The sequence below is a fragment of the Mustelus asterias genome, chromosome 6 (genome assembly GCF_964213995.1).
Source record: "Mustelus asterias chromosome 6, sMusAst1.hap1.1, whole genome shotgun sequence".
NCBI lineage: Eukaryota > Metazoa > Chordata > Chondrichthyes > Carcharhiniformes > Triakidae > Mustelus > Mustelus asterias.
Genome location: NC_135806.1, coordinates 91,014,612 through 91,037,106, shown reverse-complemented (window position 1 = coordinate 91,037,106; position 22,495 = coordinate 91,014,612). Strand labels below are relative to the sequence as shown.

At 43.5% G+C, this 22,495-nt stretch overlaps 1 protein-coding gene across 1 annotated transcript in view; it reads right to left on the bottom strand.

Moving 5' to 3' along the window:
- The window catches only part of st8sia4 (ST8 alpha-N-acetyl-neuraminide alpha-2,8-sialyltransferase 4), a 68,135-nt gene that overhangs the window by 25,610 nt on the left and 20,030 nt on the right, over positions 1-22,495 (bottom strand). The window contains exon 4 of the mRNA XM_078214723.1: positions 8,216-8,509. Within this exon, the coding sequence (XP_078070849.1) occupies positions 8,216-8,509 (294 nt within the window). The remainder of the gene's footprint in view (positions 1-8,215; positions 8,510-22,495) is intronic.

The window sequence follows — 22,495 nt, the reverse complement described above, 5'->3', positions numbered from 1 at the left end:
ATTTATAATTATATCACTGTTCCTTCACTGTCGCTAGGTCAAAATCCTGGAACTTCGATGGCACAGTGGTTAGCACTGCTGCCTCACAGCGCTAGGGATTTGATTGCTTGGGTCACTGTGTGGAATCTGCACGTTTTTCCCATGTCTGCATGGGTTTCTTCGGGGTGCTCCAGTTTCCTCCCACAGTCCGAAAGATGTGCTGTTCAGGTGCATTGGCCATGCTAAATTCGCCCTCAGTGTTCCCTAACAGGTGCTGGAATGTGGCGACCAGGTGATTTTCACAGTAACTTCATGCAGTGTTAAAGTCAGCCTACTTGTGACACTAATAAATAAACTAACAAACAGCACTGTGGGTGTTCCTGCAACACATTAATGCAACAGTTGAGGAAGGCAGCTCCTTCCCAAGGGCAATAAATGCTGGCCTAGCCTGTGACACCCACATCCTATGGACATCTAAATAATTATTTTAATTTTTAATATGTTCGTGTTCAGTTTGAATGTTCTTGAACACACATTCGACGGTTTGATAATCCTCTTTGCCTTATCCTTTTGCACTATTAAATGCTATTGGGGAAAAGTATTTCCAACATGACTTCTTTAAGTTTCTTGATATGCTCCAGGCTTCCTATGAAACTTGCAAAATAAGCTGGGCTGTAATCTGATATTTGTTGTGCATTGTTGTAAAGAATTCAAAACCACGTGTGTTTAGGAACTATCAAGGCAAAGAATTAAATTATTAATGTGCCACTTTATCTCCTAAAGAACATTCTTACAAGCAATATCTTTCATTCCCCTGTGTTCCATTTTAGTTGGCCTGTCATGGTGCTGCTCATGGGCAGACTGTAACCTGGAGTATGGTTTGATATGCTTATTGTGGTTTGTCTTAAGCCAAAACACATTAGTGGTTTGTTCTAATGTAACAGCTCCACTGAAGCAATATATCCTGACTGACAAGAAGATATTACTCGTATATTGGTAGCATCATGTCTAAGTTAATAGACTTGTAATCCTGAGGTCTGGGCTAATAATTCAGAGAAAGTGAGCATTCAAATCCATCCACAGTAGTTTGAGAATTTGCGCTCACAAAGAAAATCTGAAGATAAAAAGGAACCGTGAAGCTGCTGGATTGTCACAGAGGCTAGCTGATTCACTGCTTTTCTCGAGTGAAGGAAACCTGCTGTTCTAAGCTGGTCTGGCCTTTGTGTGACTCAAGTCTAACATCAATGTGCTTGACAACTACAAAAGCAAATACTGCGGACAGGAGAGAATTTAACCATCACCCCTTCACATTCAATAGCATTATCATCACTAAATCCCACACAATCAACACTCTGAGGAGTTACCATCGACCAGGAACTGAACTGCTTCGGTCAAGTACTGTGGTGGAAATGTGAAACAAAAGGAGAAAATGCTGGAAATGTTCTGCAGGTCAGGCAGCATCTGTGGAAAGAGTTAACATTTCAGGTCGATGACTTTCATCAGAAGTCCTAATGGAACTTCTAATGAGAGGTCAGAAGTTAATAACTCTCTCTTTCCACAGATGCTGACAGATCTGCCAAGTATTTTGAACATTTTCTGGTTCACTCAGAATTGTCCTCTGAAATGTCCAGACAGGCTATTCAGTTGTGTCACCATCATCTCAGCAGCATTCGCTGAACAATCAGTCAAGTGTTTAAAATGGTTCAAACACGCTTGTTACAAGTGACATACATTCATATGCAATGATCCATTCGCCTTTTTTAATTACCCAGTAGGAAGTGGAGTCAATAGTTAGCTCCCCGTTCCTGGCCAATCAGAATCAACTTTCTAACTGAGGAGTTTCTCAGTGTAGTGTCCGAGATCCAACCATCTTCAGCTACTTCCATCAATGACCTTCTTTCCCTCATAAGGTCAGAAGTGGGGGTGGGTGGGTTTTCTGATGATTGCACAGTGTTCAGCACTATTTGTTACTGAAACTGAAGCAGTCTATGTCCAGTTCTCATGCAGCAAGATGTGGACAATATCCAGTCTTGGGCTGAGAAGTTAAAGTAATATTCATGCCTCACAAGCCAGGCAATGACCATCTCCAACAGGGGAGAATTTAACCATCACCCCTTGACATTCAATGGCATTACCATCACTGAATCCCACTCAAACAACACTCTGAGGGGTTGCCATTGACCAGAAACTGAACCGCTCCAGTCAAATAAATACCGTGGCTACAAGAAAAGGGTCAGAGATTGGGAATTCTGAAGCGAGTAACTCACCTCCTGACTCCCCAAAGCCTGTCCACCATCTGCAAGGCACAAGTCACGAGTGTGATGGAATACTCTTCACTTTCCCGTATGTGTGTAGCTCCAACAACATTCAAGAAGTCTGACACCATCCAGGACAAAGCAGCTGCTTGATTGGCACTCCATTATCATAGAATCATAGAAGCCCTACAGTGCAGAAGGAGGCCGTTCGGCCCATCGAGTCTGCACCGACCACAATCCCACCCAGGCCCTACCCCCACATATTTACCCGCTAATCCCTCTAACCTATGCATCCCAGGACTCTAAGGGGCAATTTTTAACCTGGCCAATCAACCTAACCCGCACATCTTTGGACTGTGGGAGGAAACCGGAGCACCCGGAGGAAACCCACGCAGACACGAGGAGAATGTGCAAACTCCACACAGACAGTGACCCGAGCCGGGAATCGAACCCGGGACCCTGGAGCTGTGAAGCAGCAGTGCTAACCACTGTGCTACCGTGCCGCCCCAACATTCGCTCCTTCCACCACCAATGTACAGCAGAAGTAGTGTACCATCTACAAGATGCACTGCTGCAACTCACCAAGGCTCTATCCACACCAACACTGAAACCTGCAACCTTTACCACCTCGAAGGACAATTGTATCAGATGCATGGGAACACCACCAACTTCAAGTTCACCTCCAAGCCACATACCGTCCTGACTTGTAACTATATCATCTTCACTGTAACTAAATCAGAATCTTGGAAATCCCTCCCTAACTGTTTTGTGGATATACCTACAACATATGGACTGCAGCAATTCAAAAAAGTTGCCCATCACCTCATCAAGGACAATTAGGTTTGGGCTATAAATGCAATGTAACCAGCAATGCTCACATCCTATGAACAAATACATTGTTAAAAAGCAGCCTTTTCTCTTGTAGCATAAATTGTTGTGATTGTTTGAAATTTGCCATTCTTAGTTTTTCCTGATGTGTGCAAGACAAAAAGCTTTGGCAGTGTGTCTCTTTTCAGTCTGTCACAGTCTTTCTCACTTCACAAGCTTCTTAAATTGTGGTGCCCAGAATTGGACAAAATACTTGTATTGAGGTGAAACCAGTGCTCTATAAAGGCCCAACATAATTTCCTTGTTTTTGTACTCAATGCCTTTTTTTTTATTTAGCCCAGTATTTTTCTATGAGGAAAAATGATGTAGGCTAGACTTGCTTTCCTTAGAACAGAGGAGGCTGATGGGTGACTTGACTGAGGTGTACAAAATTCTGAGGGCCTTAGATAGAGCAGACAGGGAAGACCTGTTTCCCTTGGCAGAGAGGTCAATTACCGGGGGCCACATAGATTTAAGGTGATTGGTAGAGGATTAGAGGGGATATTAGCAAAAACCTTTTCGCCCAGGGGCTGGTGGGTGTCTGGAATTTGCTGCTTAGATTGATAGTTGAGGCAGAAATTTTCAACTCAGTTAAAAGGTACCTGGATCTGCACCTGGAGTGCTGCAACCTGCAAGCCTATGGATCGAGTGCTGAAAGGTGTGATTTGAGAGGCGGCTAGGCTCCCTGTGCTTAGCTTTTCAATAGTTCCAGGATCCCGCATATCTCATAAACCACTTTGTCAACTTGCCCTGTCACCTTCAATGACTGGGTACATATCTCCAAGGCCCTCTTTAGAATTGTGCCTTATTATATTGTCTCTCCTTTTTCTTCCTACCAAAATGTATCACTTCACAGTTCTCTGTATTAGATCTGCCCCAATCCGCCCGTCTATTTCCTTGTGAAGTCCATCACTATCCACCTCACAGTTCACAATACTTCCAAGTTTTGTGCCATCTGCAAATTTTGACATTTCCAACTTTCTATCCATGCTGCCATTGTCCTTTTTATCCCACTAGCTTTAACTTTGTTGACAAACCTGTGATGTGGTATTTTATCACAAAGCCTTTTGGAAGTCTGTGTATAACCACATTAACTGCATTACCAGAACCCACTCTGTTACCTCACCAGAAAACTCAATCAATTTGATTAAACAAGGTTTGCCTTTGTCAGGAGAATCATTGAACAACTTTGATCATGGCCACAGCTATGTTATTCGGAAAATGCATACAATGATCACATTACGCCATTCATAGCTCATATAGCAGAATTCAACTTTAGCATTGGCCCTGTCTAATTTGTCAAACATTACAAATATTGGTGCTTCGGGCTATTATAGTGGTCTGACGTTAAACCTACTTCTGAGCAGTCAACATTTTATAGCGCCCAGTTCATTCATAAATACCGTTGATGTATCCTTACACATAAGCAGTTAAAGAGAGAACTATATTCTACTGAGTTGCCTCAACGTCCCTAAAGATTGTAAAAGGAAGATTTTGCCGATTTACTGGATTCCCAATGGTCACATAAGACAGTGTTTATGTTTTAGAGATAGTCTGGGAATGGTAGTTTTGTACAGAAATTCCCCTCGTCAAACGTCATGACTCTCCACACGGTGGAATGAAAACTGTGGGTTGAATGAAGGAAACTTGTTTCTACTCAATGATTTTAAAGCCTTAAAGATAATAACAAGTCATCACTGAGAAAAAGCATGTGGGTATCTTCCCTTATCATTTCAGGATTTTGGGGGAATTTTGCTTCACATACTTCCTCTTTGAACCGAAAGGTTAGAAAAATTACTTTCTAAAAAAGAATTTTTTTAAAAAAAATTGGCAGACGGACAAAATAATTATCAAGAACCATGGAGTGATGAAGCCCAATTATGCATTAAACATTTATTCATTTGTATGTTTAACAAAACAAAATGTTCGAAGAAAATGCATTTGCTACACTTCAGATGCAGTCCTGATTCTGAAAACCTCCTGAACACTTGATCCATGTTGCTGAAGTGCTCCTCCTTAGTTTTCCCAGTAATTGTCCAAATAAATTGCTCCACGAGGAGAGCCCAGTAACAGATTGTCCATTGTCCTTTGAAAGATCGCCGGGCTGGAGGACAGCTCAAAATCCAGATGATTGCAGTTGAACAACCCCATTATGAGTGTTAATCGTGACATACTGCTTTGAGTCACCGTCTACTAAGTATTGCTGGTAGGCATGATTCATGTCAAGCTTTGACAACATTTTTCCTTCAACAAGGATTGAAAACAAATCTCCTACCCTCGGCAACAGGTAAGCATCTAGCTTGGAAGCCTGATTAATAGTACTCTTGTAATCTCCACTTATATGCATTCGATCATCTCTTTTAAGAACAGGAACAACTGGAGTTGCCCAAGAGAGAACTGAATGGGCTCAATGATTCCAAGCCTCTGCAGTTGCTCCATCACATCCTCCACTTTGCCTTTCCTGACGTAGGGCATCAGCCTAGGCTTGAAAAAGCAAGTAGCCTGAGGATCTACAAAATAGCAATATACCAGTTCATCTTTGAACACCTCAGGGCGTTTCTGGATGACATCCTTTGTCACCTGTGTGTGCTTAATCTCACCCCAGTTCAATAGAGTTTTTCAGGGCCAGTCACGCCCTAGGAGACTCGGCCCCTTCCCTTTCACCACCAGGAGGCCTGCTCTCGCTTCTTTGTTGTTGTATGCAATGTCCACCTCCAACGCTCCAAGCAATGGTATGATCTCTCTGGCATACGTCCAAAGTTTGATCCCTGTCTGAGTAAGGGCTGGTGCTTGCTCAGAGCGCCAAGCCCTCTTGAAGTCCTTTCCTCACTAATTACTGATGCAGAGGCTCCTGTGTCCACCTCCATCTTGATTTGTTTACCATTGACCTCCATAAATAGGCTCTGCACGCCCCTCACTCATATTAAACATGTCGTAAGCGTGCTCTTCTGCCTGGCCTGAACTTTCCAGGTGACGCACTGCTGAGTGAGGCTTTTTTGAATTGTCACTTCTTAGCTAAATGACCCTTCTTGTTGCAATGGTGACAAACAGCATCCATAAACTTGCAATGATTCGCACAGTGTGACCCTCCACACCTAAAACACTACACTGTCTTCACCTTTTTACTTTCAGCCTTTTTCTATTCTTGATGCAGTGCATCCACTGTTATGCCACCAGTCTTCTGAATACCTTTCGCATTGCCGGCCGCCATTTCCATGCCCCGAGAAATTTCGAGAATCTTCTTAAAATTAAGTGTGACTTCTCCCAGCAAACGCCTTAGGATGCTATCCTCTGTCCTGAAGCATGTCTTCCAAAACTGTCCCAAACTCACTATGTTCTGAGAACTGGCGTAATTTAGCAACAAATTCAGCTACAGACTGTCCTTTCTTCCACAAATGACAATGGAGATTGAAACATTGCACAATTGCTGAGGGCTTAGGATTGTGGTGATTCCGGACTAATGCAACCAAATCCCCAAATGGACCATCTGCCGGTTTCCGTGGCGCAGCTAAATTTCTTATTAGCTTGTAGGTCTTTGTTCCCCCCCCCCATACACACACACACATGCATACAAATACACACATCCACACACCAACACAAACATCCACATATAAACACACACACACACACACACTAACGCACATATCTGCATATAAACACACACACACACATCCGCACACAAATACACAGATCCACACACTGACACACACAGCTTCATATAAACACACACAAACACACAGACACACACACATCCACATTCAAGCACACACATCAACATAAACGCACAAACTCCACATATAAACACACACGTTCACACACACCCACACAAACACACCCATACAACATACAGCCGCATACAAAACACACAGAAACACACACACACACAGGAGAATTGAGCACTTTTTAGCCTCATCTGCAATTTCTTTTGCCAAGAGAAAGTTCCACATTTTAGGCCCCTCGAGATGGCCTACTCCTGCTCCTAGTTCTTATGTTCCTAGTTCTCATTAAGTCCAGTCTCCGTTCCCTTCCATAAACTCACTGACAGTCCCGCTCATAACCACGGTGCTGCTAACTTGTTTCTTCAGTAAAACTCATGAGAAGCTGCTGATTTGAGCACTGGATCACTGCTCATGTCGCAAACTAGCTGCTTACTGTGCATATCTTTGTGGTACCTTGCTGAATGTCAAATTGCCACATTATGTTTATTTCTCCATTCCTTTTTACAGTACTGTCTATTTCAACACCAAAAAATGTGGTAACTTCAGCCACAAAGGATCATCAGCCATGTTAATAAATTCAAACTGCCTTATATACAAAGAAAGATCGAAATATAATACAAGAACTCAGAAGTGGGGGCAGTGGCTAGCACACATGTCCCTCGTGGAAGACTAAACCCGCAAAACCCGCACTACTGATGACTTCGCTCTGCGCATGTGGACAACCATTACAGGCAGCAGCAAATGCACTTAAATAAGACGATGCTTATAATAACATTCTACAACAAGGTGTATGGCGAGTAATCGTTTAACTTGCACTGCCTCTGAACATGGCTGATAAATGAGTTTATGGTCAGGGAAGATTTCAATTGCAGAAAATTTAAATTATGTTATCAATCATAAGCCCTTTGTACACTATTTCACCGAGAATGGATTAGTTTTAGTGCATTATTCAAAATAACGCCAGGTTCCAATCACATTCTCCTTAATGCCGTCTATTCTTTATCTCATTTGGTGCTGGGAATGTTGCGGGTTGACCCTTTTCAATTCAAGCGCTAGACGGAGAGGATGATTGGTTTGAATGGAGGTGATATATTATTTATATTGTACAAGTCAATCAGCTCTCATGTGGTAAAATTTTGCAAGATCCCAGTCCTTATTAATCCAAACATTTTTAAAAACCAAATTGTTCGGATTAAACTGGGGTAGTTCTGAGAGACTTTTAGACATTTTTTTAAATTCTAATCGTTCGACTTCAAATGAATTAATAATAGCAGTTGAGTATTTAAGGTTTCTGGTTCAATGTCATACATCCCTGACCAGCGTATATTCAAGACGCTGTCTGCTTCATGGTAGCCAAGTGTATAACCAATCTAGTCTGAGCCATGTGATTCTTACCCTCGGACGGCATGTATGAGTCGTAAGGATGGATAGGCTGTCTGAATGTTCAATCTGTTCTTCAGGATCAGCTCGTTTACATATTCAACGTGTTTTTCTCCACCTTTAACCATGAACGCGGGGATCCACAGAACACTGTCGTTCAACACTGCCAGCCTGTCAACAAATTTTTCTCTGTCTGTCTCACTTCGAAGACTTCCGAAAGCTCTCTGCACGACCGATGGATTCATGGTGACAAAATCAGATTTGAGTCCCACATCGTCCACGTATTCCACAAGGGGCGCAAGATTACACCTACAACAAAGGACATCACTTTTAGCTTAAGATCTTCTTCACAATCGACACATTTATTAATATTTAGGAATGAATTAAAAACTGGAAATAATCAAAACTGACTGAAACAACCAATATTCTTTCTTATGAGTTCTATTATATTTTGTATCAAAATTATTAATCTACAAAACACAATGAACTAGAAATTCATTTGTGCTGACGTATAGGTTCAAGAGTCATGATTTGCAGTCTGTCCACTGCTGGATTGAATCGAGGTGAACAGCAGGCAGACTTCATATCCAGCTCGTTTCCCTGATTATAACATGCCCACAAGTGGCTCCACACTGGTCTCTATTGCACTGCTGGCAGCCTCTGCACAGGGCAAGGGATCGAGTCGTGTTCTGAAGAAACCACGTCTGCAAACGGTCTTTCTGTTTTAAAACTGCAGAATTCCCTACACATGGAAAGCTGTGGTAATGCGCTGCAGGCATTGGAGCATTGAAGGAGGAGGATGTCACATCAGGCCAGAGAAGCAGCTCCCTATTTTAGCGACTCTGCCCAGGATGCACAGGTCATAGAGGTGGAGGCCACAAAGAAGGCTGTGCTTCCATAGGGAATGGGAACACATGACAAGGGGGTATAATGCCCAGATTGTGGCATAGCAGCAGGACAAGTGAAAGCTTCAATACCTCACTCAGGTGGTCAAAACGTCAAAATGTATCTGCATCTGCAAATCACATCTCACACTGCCGAAACCACGTTCCTGTCACAAGATAAAAGCAAATTACTGCGGACGCTGGAATCCGAAACTGAAAGAAAAAATGCTGGAAAATCTCAGCAGGTCTGGCAGCATCTGTAAGGAGAGAAAAGAGCTGATGTTTCAAGTCCAGATGACCCTTTGTCAAAGCTCCTTACAGGTTCTTACTGCCAGACCTGCTGAGATTTCCCAGCATTTTCTCTTTTGGTTTCACATTCCTGTCACCCTGCCCAATGAACTATATCCCCATCACTCACCCAGCAGCACACCCCACAACCAGACACTCAAGATTCACTTCCAACATTCTTACACTACCTCTCACTCACACACACGCCTTCAAATCATGCCAGGTACAGACACACTTCTACCTTTACAGCTATGGCAGGCACATGATCTCACCACACCGATGTACAATCATTGACATTCTGTCCTCTTGCACTAAAGACCCACAGGACCGCCAAAGAAGCACTATGTACCTCAGTGCACTGGAGGAGATGAAATATCAGGATCAATAGGCGAGGCGGTGGCATAGTGGTATTGTCACTAGACTGGTAATCCAGAGACCCAGGGTAATACTCTAGAGACCTGGGTCCCAATCCCACCACAGCAAATGGTGAAATTTGAATTCAATAAAAAAAACCTGGAGTTAAAAGTCTAATGATGATCATGAAGCCATTATTGATTGTCATAAAAATCCATCTGCTTCACTAATGTTCTTTAGAGGAAGGCAATCTGCCATCCACCCAGTCCGGCCTACATGTGACTCCAGATCCACAGCAATGTGGTTGACTCTTAAGTATCGTCTGAAATGACCTAGCAAGCCACTCAATTCAAGGGCAATGAGGGATGTGCAACAAATGGTGGTCCAGCCAGCGATACCCAGCCTCCACGAACGAATAAAGAAAAGCCATAGAGACAGTGGCATCATCGAGGCCATACAAGCTGATGATATATTGTTGCCTAAGGCACTTCCTTCACTCACTCCTCACCCTCATCCTGAAATGTACCATGAAATGGAAACTGCAGACAGAGTAATCAGGGACCTTCTATTTTCATTCCCACCTGCCCTGTCTTCACCCCTACCCTCCTCCTATGCTTTTGTGCTTTCAGATAGTCAAGCCACTGCAGTTTTATATGGAAGGACATGAGCAATACCACAGCTCTGGGTGAGAAGCACCATTGTTTGACCTCACACTCAAAGCCACCAGTGCAGACACTTGTGTACCGTAGAAGCTAGTTTCGAGTTGGGATCTGCACACGGTGAATCCCTGCAGGTGACTGGGTTGCCCTCTTCCCTCTCTAGGAAAGTTGTAGCAAACTACAGAGCCGTTCTACTTTTTAAACTGTATAGTAAAATTCACTTATCAACCTTAACCTCAGCACATACCAGCACTTGTATTTGTCTGTGGATTCAAATCCTGAACAAGCCCCCAATTTATCTTTTATCAGATAACCAGGTTTTTGGTACAATCCAGCTATACACCAATAATGTTTAAAGTCGACAAGGTTTGAGATTCAAGAAACTTGCTAAGTGAGTAAAGCCACACAATTCCACTGGTTTTGAACAAACAAAAATAAACCTTACTACACAAGGTCAAAAAGATAAAACAAGTTAAAACATCTGTCTTATACTCTAACATTCAGGGTTAACATGAGGTTTTAATAATTTAATTTATTTATTAGTCACAAGTAGGCTTACATTCATACTGTAATAAAGTTACTGCGAAAACCCCCTAGTCGCCACACTCCAGCACCTGTTCAGGTACACTAAGGGGCAATTTAGCATGGCCAATGCACCTAACCTGCACATCTTTGGATTGTGGGAAGAAACCAGAGCACCCAGAGGAAACCCATGCAGACACGGGGAGAATGTGCAAACTCCACACAGACAGTGACCCAAACTGGGAATCGAACCTGAGTCCCTGGTGCTGTGAGGCTGCAGTGCTAACCATTGTGCATGTGAATCAACAGATAAAGAGTTGTCGGACACACCGCATTGTATAATAAATAAAAAATACCACCAAGATAGATCGCATGATCTCTCAACAGCCTGCGTACACGTCAGTAAACACTTTAGTCAGCCAATCTCATTGGAACTCTGAATCTCTTACAAAGGATTCCAATCTTCATTTTCAAGGATCTAACCTTGGAATTCTCTCCAAAAGGCACCCCAACTGGACTGCCTCAATAACTGTACACCTCTCGGTGTTGCATTCAAGATTCCATTCCCCTGGATTTCCGAGTGTGCACTTCAGCCTATACGTATTGGGACAATTTCAGCTCTTCAATAGCTGGCTAGCTTCACCTTGATTGACTGTGTTCATGGAATTCATCACACTCCAATCTCTCCAGTGGTACCATGCTACAAATGGCTCCCAGGGCTTCTTCTGAGCCCTAACCCTTTCCAACATGGAGCCAGTTATCTACTGTCAGTTAGTCAGCTCCCCAGGATTTCCGTTGAGCAGTAACTGCATGGAACTATCTCATAGCTTCTGGACTATATCAAACAGCTTCTGCACTTCTTCTGAGCCCAACTACACAGAGCCAGCTGACAGCAATACTTTTACAGCCTAGAGTCTGCTATCTACAGTATGGCCTTTTCCGCTGCTGCAGAACATTCAGTCCACTGAAAACACACAGATGAATTGAAGAACTAAATTCTTCCTAAGCTACACCAATTTCCCTAATGACAAAGTCTTCCAGGATGCACTGAATACTTTAATTAATTTTAGCTCCAAGTTCCAAATATAACAATGCTCTGGACTGCATTTCTTTACAAGCAGCTTAGACACCTTGGGCAGGATTTTCTGGTCATTCTCACTGGCAGGATCTCCCGGTCCCGCTGGAAACAGAAGTTCCCCAGTGGCACAAAGAATGAGCAGTGGAAAATGGCCATTGACTTTGATGGGATCATAAGAACCCGCTGGCGGCCTATGGCGAGCTGCCTCTGCCGCCAGAAAACTCGCTGTGGTGGGGTGGGGGCATAAAATTCCAACCCTCGTCTCCAATTTCCAACCAAGGAAGCCAAATTGCAGTTGTACAATCTTACCTTTCTAGCTGTTAATCCTTTCTCATGGCCCCAACCTTCTAGTTTAATACTTGTCAAGCTGCTGTAGTTACACTTAGCTCATTTTCTACACTTAAACTTTATTCTTAAGCTACCCAGAACTAGAAATGATCTCCAAAATAGTACTATGCACCATGAATTAGTTATTTATATCAGCTGTAGTTAAATGCAGGTGGGGTAGTTATCAAGTGATGCCAGGCACCTCAATGGCATCAGCCTATGACAGGGAATGACTAGTAGAAACTCTAACTAAGAAACTGGCACACCTGAAGGGAGAGATATCCTGGGAGCTGCAGAAGAGGGTGGCGGAGATTAGGAGTGGATTGTTGATAGGCTTTCTAAAGATTAAGTTGAAGTTAGCCTATGGTGCACGTTGTCATATGTTGCATGTTAATGGGTCTCATGAAGAGGCTCTGAGTCTTCCGTGGTTGAACTTTTAAGGTGTAACTGGGGTGATCAGTAAGTTTGTGGACGACACGAAAATGGCCGGACTTGCAGATAGTGAGGAACATTGTCAGAGGCTACAGAAGGATATAGATAGGCTGGAAATTTGGGCAAAGAAATGGCAGATGGAGTTCAATCCAGATAAATGCGAAGTGATGAATTTTGGTAGAACTAACGTAGGGGGGAACTATACGATAAATGGCAGAACCATAAAGGGTGTAGATATGCAGAGGGACCTGGGTGTGCAAATCCACGGATCCTTGAAAGTGACGTCACAGGTGGAGAAGGTAGTGAATAAGACATATGGCATGCTTGCCTTTATAGGACGGGGCACAGAGTATAAAAGTTGGGGTTTGATGTTGCAGTTGTATAGAACGTTGGTTCGGCCGCATTTGGAATACTGCGTCCAGTTCTGGTCGCCACACTACCAGAAGGACGTGGAGGCTTTAGAGAGAGTGCAGAGGAGGTTTACCAGGATGTTGCCTGGTATGGAAGGGCTTAGTTATGAGGAGAGATTGGGTAAACTGGGGTTGTTCTCACTGGAAAGACGGAAGATGAGGGGTGACCTAATAGAGGTGTATAAAATTATGAAAGGCATAGATAGGGTGAACGGTGGGAAGCTTTTTCCCAGGTCGGTGGTGACGTTCATGAGGGGTCATAGGTTCAAGGTGCGGGGGGGGGGGGTAGGGAGAGGTTTAACACGGATATCAGAAGGATGTATTTTACACAGAGGGTGGTGGGGGCCTGGAATGCGCTGCCGGGCAAGGTGGTGGAGGCGGACACACTGGGAACGTTTAAGACTTATCTAGACAGCCACATGAACGGAGTGGGAATGGAGGGATACAAAAGAATGGTCTAGTTTGGACCAGGGAGTGGCGCGGGCTTGGAGGGCCGAAGGGCCTGTTCCTGTGCTGCATTGTTCTTTGTTCTTTGTATTTATTGATAACACATAATTATATAATATGAGCAGGGCATAGGCCTAGCAATGAGCTAAATCCATGTTCGCTTCTACACAGTACTCTACCCTAGCTGAGAGTACTCTAATTTCTGAAACACCAGGGAGTCATTGTTAAAGCAGAATGTTCCTTATAAACATAAGGTTACTTGGTGAAAGTATAAATTAAAATTTATTTCAACAGCTGTAAAAAGGCTCTACGGTTTATTTTGCAAAACATAGTCTTGAAGTCTTGAAGAAGTTTGGCAGGAATTGAATTTGGACTTCTCAAAGGATTTGTAGCAAACTTAAAGAGGAAATACTAACATTTAAATTACTGGTATGTTTCACTGACTTTTTTTCATATTTGATTAAATAGCAAACATGATTAGTTGAAATTGTTTTAAGGAGAGAAAGGAGTTAATCTGAATGGTTTTGTCTTTTTAAGAGGCTGCTGTCTTTCTTTAACTCCTTGGGTCTCAAAATCCTTCTTGTGCCAAACGTCTCACAAAACGCTGAAAAGTTTTGAATGTAATCTACGTCCTCTGATTCTTGACCCTTCTACCAATGGGAACTGTTCCTCTGTATCTAGCCCACTCAAGATATTCCACACCTCTTCAAAATGCCCTCTAAACCTCTTCTTCCAGTTTCTACATTCTATTCATATAAGTGAAGTCCTTTATCCCTGGAACCATTTGTGTAAATCTTTTCTGCATCCTCACGAAGGCCTTCACATCCTTCATAAAATGTCAAGAATTGGGCACAATACTTCACTTGAGACAGAACCAGTGCTTTATAAACCTCTTTGCTTTTGTAATCTGTGCTTCTGTTTATAAAGCTCAGGATCCCACAAGTCTTGTTGACCGCTTTATCAACCCGCCCTGCCACCTTCAACGATTTGTGCACATAAACCTCCAGGTCTCTGTTTCTATATTTTTGTTACAATTTTATTTTATATTGTTTTGACAGGTGCTTCTGACAGTTTTGACAGTTGATTTTAAAAGGTCTGTTGACAGTTCTAATGAGCTTGACAGGAATGGGTTTATGCACTTTTTATGTATACTCATGCCTACTTTTCCAAAGGAGAACCTACATTCCCAAAGGAGACACTACATACCCCAAAGGGCACCCTACATACCCCAAAGGAGACCCTATATATTCCAAAGGACACCCTACATACCCCAAAGGACACCCTACATACCCCAAAGGGCACCCTACATACCCCAAAGGACACCCTACATACCCCAAAGGACACCCTACATACCCCAAAGGGCACCCTACATACCCCAAAGGAGACCCTACGTACCCCAAAAGAGACCCTACATACTCCAAAGAGCACCCTACACGTGCCAAACGGCACCCTACACATGCCAAACGGCACCCTACATACCCCAAAGGACACGAGACAGATAGATGAAGTGGTCAGGAAGGCACACAAGATAATTTGCTTTATTGGTCGAGGCCAAGAATATAAGAGCAGAAAAGCTGTGCTCAAACTTTGTGTGGCCCACACAAGGGTGTTTTCACCAGTCATTTGCCTGGACAAGGATAGTTTCAGTTCCTGTAGAGAAGGAAAACTGTGTTGTGTGAAGTTTTTGTAAAAAGAAAGTTGAATGCCAAAATATCTCAAAAAATTCCAGTGGTCATGCATATTTCAGCTGGATCCAAAAGAGCCAATGTTTTTGGCATTGCCCAAATCACTATTTCTTTCACTGGAATAGAAAAACATTGCAACATCTGGCACCAACTCATCAGGCGTCACAATCAACTGGGTCAGCGCCACCACCAGGGGATGCTTTGGCCATACTGGCAAAGTAAGAAGTTTAACAACACCAGGTTAAAATCCTTCTTGTGCCAAACGTCTCACCATCCACATCATATTGGCAAAGCCAGGTCTGGATACTCCTGTCCAGCAGTGATGATCAAATATTGTTTTCTCCTGCTTGGAAAGAATTAGCTACAGCTACTGAATGAAGAATAATAACAAGGCATGCAGCCCAGAGATGTACCTTATTCATAGCATAGTCGTGGAGGTCACTTCAACTACATGCTGATTCATGGCACGTAGGTCTTAAGAGAATAGCATCACTACAAATTCCATCTTTTATTTGATAAGAATGATGCATGATTCTGCTTGTTCTTGGAGACTCACTAAATGGCTTCTGATGAGTGAAATAAATCATGCCTGCTGAATTACCCTCCTTCTTTCGTCAGTTAAGTGTCAGCTGTGTCTCAGTTTGCCGCACTCTTGCCTTTGAATCAGAAGGTCGTGGGTTTAAGCCCCACTCCAGGAAAACATTGAGCACAAAAGTCCAGGCTGACACTCCACTGCAGTACTAAGGGAGTGCTGCATTGTTGAAGGTGCCAAGCTTTGGATGAGACATTAAAGCAAAGCCCCATCTGTCTCTTTAAAGGATTTCATAGCTCCAGGTAAGGAGTTTCATGGTGTCCTGACCAATATTTATCCCTCAATCAACATCATAAAAAAACAATTATCTGGTCATTATTGCACTGATTCTTGTGAGCGCTTACTGGGGACAAATTTGCTTCTGTGTTAACAAAGAACAAAGAAACGTACATCACAGGAACAGGCTCTTCGGCCCTCCAAGCCTGCGCCAATCATGATGCCCTGACTAACTAAAACAAAAAACCTTCTGCCCTTACTCAGTCCGTATCCCTCTATTCCCTCCCGATTCATGTATCCATCCAGATGCTTCCTACATTACAACTTACTACACTTCAAAACACTTGGCTCGACCACAAAGCTCTCTGGGACATACAGTGTTGTGAAAGGCGCTATATAAATGAAAGTATTTTTATCTTTAACTACAGAGCACCACTTAGACCACAGCTGGAGTATTGTGCACAGTCAGCATTTTCAATTGCTTGATGGAGAGATGGCAGAGTAGTAGTAGGAATGTCACTGAACTAGTGATCTGAAGGCTCTGGCTAATGCTTTAGGGACATGGGTTCAAGTCCCACCACAGCAACAGGTGGAATTTGAATTCAGTTAATTTTTCTGGAATTAAAAGCTAGTCTCAGTGTTTGTGACCATAAAACTATTATAGGTTGCAGTAAAAACCCATCTGGTTCACTAATGTCCTTCTTCCTATATGTGACACCAGATGCACAGCAATGTGTTTGGCTCTTAACTTCCCTCTGAAATGGTTTAATAAGCCACTAAGTTCAAGGGCAAGTAGGGATGCAACAAATGCTGGCCCTGCCAGCGACACCCACATTCTATGAATGTAATAATGGACTGCACCAGACAGAGAGGAGATTTAAAAGGATGTTGCCTGGACTGGAGAACTTTAGCAATGAGGGAAGTTTGGATGAACTAACATTGTCTTCTTTGGAATGGAGGAAGGTAAGGGGAAATTTAATTGAGGTGACAAAATTTTGAGGGACCTAGATTGTGTAGGAAGAACCTTTTCCAGGGCAGAGAGGACAACTGTCAGGGGCAGAGATTTAAAGGTTTTGGCAGACAGATTAGAAGGGAGTTGAGGAGTAATTTTTTCAGCCCGCAGAATGTGGGGGATGGGAACTCACTGCCTGAAGGGGTGGTGGAGGCAGAAGCACTCACTGTATCTAAAAAGTGGTTGGCTATGTATTTGAAGTGCTTGCAGGGCTATGGGCCAAGTGCTGATTGCTGGGATGAAGCTTAATATCTCTTCCTCATCTGACATGCACATGATGGGCCAAATGATCTCCTTTTGTGCTGTAAGTTTTTCCATGTTTCTATTCTCAAGCAAGGTAAGCAAAACTGGTTCAATGAGGCATGTAGGAGACCACACCAGGAGCAGCAAAAGGCTTTTTTGTAAACATTGTGCCAACTTGATGAAGCCACAACACAGAAAATATAAGTGTTAAGCATTTGTTAAGCAGCAGCAGCATATTCTAGACAGAGCTAATTGATGCCACATCCAATGGATCAGATAGAAGCTTTCTAGTTTTGTCACATCCAATCACAAATACTGGTGGACAATTCAGAAACTAACAAAAAGAGATGGCTCCATGACCGTCTTGTCTGCAATGATGGTGGCGCCCAGCACAACTGCAAAAGCTGAAGACGACATCCTAGGCCCAATTAGCTTCATCAATGTTCTCTCCTCTATGATATGGTCAGTGGTAGGAGGCAGGGGGACCTGTTCACTGATGATTGCTGCATTCAGCTTCATTTGCACTTCCTCAGATAATGAAGCAGTCTGTGCTCACATGCAGCAAGATCTGGACATTGTTCAGATTTGAACTGTAAAGTGTCAAGAAGCATTCACACTGTGCAAGTGGCAAGCAATGACCATCCCCAACAAAGGAAAATGTAATCATCACCTCTTGACATCCAATAGTGTGCGGGGCTTAAGACTCTGTATATTTAAAAAAATAAAGAGATTTCCTCATGGCCATACCTAAAATTTTAAAAATTGAACAAAGATCCTTAAAATGGCTGAAATGATGTCTGTCTTGGAACAAAACAAGCCACTTTGAAGTTTCAGAAATCAAATAGCTCGTTATTTCAGAAGAGCCACTAATGACCTCCTCTGGCATGTACTGGGCAAATTCAAAGACAGCCATATAAAGGCCTTCTGTATTTCAAAACCCAGGTTGGCCAATAGGAGTTTGCTCATCAACTAATTCAAAGGGCCCCACAACCTTTCTTTCAATTCTTAATGAGACATTTAGCAATCCTGGGGACCTAGACAAGTGATACACATCCTGTCAAAGACAGTGTCATGTGGGTGTCATGTGGGTGGGTGTCATGTGACATGGGCTTGTGGAACCAGTAATATTGCCTTGCTGAACCGAAAGGTTCAGTTTATTGTTTACCATCTAACTGGAAGCCTCAGAGAAAAGGAGCTCTGCCCTGGTTGAATACCTGGCCCCATCTACACTGCTTCTGCTGGAAATTCTGAACGACTGCGCACTGGAATGATTAATCGCTATGTGTCTATTTCATCATGTGAAGTCAACACCATCAGAAAAATTAGTTAGCTAGGAATATTTTTCAGCCCGTTGACCTCCATATAGGAATACCTCATTGGACTTTGGCTCTGGACCCTGGAAGCCATGTGAAACAATATTTATTTTCTCTGTAGTCTCTGCACTGTCAATCTTTCTTTTCTCTATCCCTCTCATTATTGGTTGAGGCAACATTGTGACTCTCCTTTCACATTGTGTGCGTACAAATAAACTAACCTTTTGAGTTCATCCCATCTCAAGTCTGCTGTGAAAATTGGATTGCACCAAAAAAAAGATGAGAACAAATCAAAACACCTTTCTTTTTATAGACAGGGTGGTGAGAAGATAAACGACTGCTGTTTAAATTACACCCCTCCCATGCCCATAACTATAGAATTACCCTTAACAAATTCCTTGGTATCAGTACCAACGACAATAAACTCAACTATACCAATCACCTAAATACAAGAGGCTGAGAATTCCGTGGAGAGCAACTCACTTTCTAACGTGCAAAAGCTTTTCCAATACCTACATGGCACAAGTCAGGAATGTGACTGAATATACTCCGCTTGCCTGAATGGATGCAACTGAAACAACACTCAAGAAACACATGGGGTTGGGGGGATGGCACTCATGAGGTTCCCCCAGCCTCAAAAACTCATGTCAGGCACAGAAGTGTCTGCGGACTGTCATGTTGACTGAGGTGACTATGGTTTATGATTGGAAAAGCCAGAAACCGCTGATTGCTAAGTCTTACATTGTGAATATGTTACCTGAAGCAACTAAGCTTCATTTCCTTCTTCTTCAACAATCTGAAAGAGAATTTCGACAACATTCTTGGAGAAACAGAATAACATTGTGCAGGATTTTTCTCCCAGTCCGCGGCATGTTACACTGTGGTGGGAGGTGGTGCATGCTTGCTGGCGACAGCATCTTATGGGCCTGCCATTGTCAACGGGGTTTCCCATTGAAAGCACCCCTTGCCACCGGGAAATCCACACTGGGGTATGTTGTTGGTGGGACCATAAGATCCCAGTGGTGTGAACAGGAGCAAGATTTCAATGGTTGTCTTTTGCAACTTTGAGGAATCTAAGTGCTTGCCACGGGGGTGATTCTCCCAGCCCGCTGTAGTAGGGAGAAACCAACAGCGGCTGGTCTGCGGGATTCAAGCTGGGCACCACAGCCTCTGCATGTCTCCCAAGGCAGGTTTTTTGGCATCATCAGTGACATGGAGCTGATTATCATATGGAAATGTAATGGAAATTGATATTTCCATATCATTAGTGGGCCTGGGACAGAATTCTCCAGGCCCGCTACACATGCCAAAGGGCACCCACTCCCCCCACCAAGAGTGGTTCCATCCAGCGACATTTACAAATCTCCCCACTAATGAGGAGCTGGCAGCCCAAACCCTCTGAAGTGAAAAGAGGCCCCGCTGGGCGGTCGGGGTAAGGGGACAGGTGCCCCCTGGGCATTGCCAGCCTGGCACCTTGACACTGCCCCAGGGGAAAACTGGCAATGCCCACTGGGCACCTTGGCACTGCTCACCAGGCATTGGGCAGTGCCAGTGGGGAGGGGCCAGAGAGGGCAGGGCCTACTGGGGGGTCGATTAGTGGAGGGGGGAACCACTCTACAAAAGGGTCAGCGGGGGAGGGAGGGAGTGAGGGCTATCAGGGCTTACCATCGGGGGAAGGCCAGCGGTCGGAAGATTGACAATAGGGGGACACTGCGCATGTGCCAATCTGTCAGCACAGTGATCGATGCATGCGCAATGCTCAGCACTCTGCTGCCAACCTCACGGGTGGGAACTGGAAGTAACGTTTCCTCTTTGCTCATGAGCGACTCAACCATTGTGGGTGAGTGAAACTTCCCCCTTGGCATAGTTTCAGTTTGGAAGAAACATGACAGATTATTTTTTTAAATGATTATTTGTTATCATCCTGCCAGCGAACTGCTTTTGCTTTTAACTTCACTGCACCTGGATTAAGTTTCCAACAATTATGTGTATGATACATGATGTGAAGGTTAAAGAATGAGCCATTTTTAAACTGTCAACAACTAAGTAACAGGAACCTGGTGTAGCAGCGACATTTACATGCTGTATATTTTCTGCATTCATGTAACCGAGATTCAGCTGTCTGTCATAGAAACCACCGATTGTGCCTTTACATTAAAAACATTTGAGAAAAAATGTGGTTTCTCAGTTGAAATGCAACAGCAGCTTTGTGTCCAGCTGGGAGATTGAGCATGTGTTATGGGTGCGATATTCCGGCTCTTCAGATCCCCGGTGAGGGTGCACTCCCGCTCTGTGTTTCCCGGCGGCGTGGCGTGGAATCAATGGGAATTCCCATTGAAAGCGGAGGGTCCAGAAGATCCCGCCACCAGCCAACGGCACACCGCCTCCTACTGCCTGGTAAAACGTCACGGGGAAGCCAGAGAATCCTGACAATTATTTTACAATATGAAAGATGATATTGGGTCAACATTAACTCCCAAATCAGGACTTAATCAGAGCTTCAATTATCAATTTTACTGGCGATGTTGACTTGGTTTGCTAACTAAGTCAATCAAGTTTTTTAAAAATTTGTTTTGCTTTTCCTCTCTTTCTCTGAGGATGCACCACAGTTTTGTTTAACAGAGCAAGCATCAGAATATTAGAAAAGTCCAACAGTTTCATTGATTCAGTATCCAAAGCCTCCCTTTTTAGCATTTAACTGAATGGATCTATGAGCTTTGCCTAGCTTCTGCCCGTGGTTAAACTTCTAAGTTTCCCCGATCATTAAGATCACAAATATCATGTTTGAGCCAAAGTAAAACACTCCTTTTGTTCTTCTGCCTTTCATTTGCTCAAAGCCTGTCATATTTCTAGCTTTTCCGTGGCATGGTGGCATAGTGGTTAGCACTGCTGCCTCACAGCGTCAGGGACCCAGGTTTGATTCCCGGCTTGGATCACTGTCTGTGTGGAGTTTGCACGTTCTCTCTGTGTATGTGTGGGTTTCCTCCGGGTGCTGCCGTTTCCTCCCACAGTCTGAAAGATGTGCTGGTTAGGGTGCATTGACCCGAACAGGCGCCAGAATGTGGCAACTAGGGGAATTTCACAGTAACTTCATTCAGATGTCAATGTAAGCCTTGTAATTAATAAATACACTTTAGCTTTTTCCCAGTTCTGAAGAAGGATCACAGACATGAATTATTAACTGTTTCCTCTGCACGGATGCTGCCAGACCTGCTGAGTATTTCCAGCATTTTCTATTCTATTTCAGGTTTCCAGCATTCACAGTATTTTGCTTTTGTACAATACTCGCTTTGCAGTTTGACGATGCAGTTGTGAAATCACAGAATCATAGAATGGGTACAGCACAGCAGGAAGTCATTCAACCCATCTGTGCCAGTCCTCTGCAAGAGCAACTCAGCCTTTGCCAGCCTTTGCCCCATACTCCAGCAAATTATTTCATTCAGATAATTGTCCAATTCTCTTTGGAAAGCCATGATTGGATCTGCCTCCACCAGACTCTCAGGCAGTGCATTCCAGATCTTAGCCACTCACTGTGTAAAAATGATTTTCCTCATGTCACTGTTGCTTCTTTTGCCAATCACCTTAAATTGGTGTCCTCTGGTTCTCAACCATTCCTCCAAAGGGAACAGTTTTTTTTCCCACTTATTCTGTTTAGATTCCTCGTGATTTTGAACACTTCCATAGAACATAGAACAGTACAGCACAGGACAGGCCCTTCGGCCCACGATGTTGTGCCGAGCTTTATCTGAAACCAAGATCAAGCTATCCCACTCCCTATCATCCTGGTGTGCTCCATGTGCCTATCCAATAACCGCTTAAATGTTCCTAAAGTG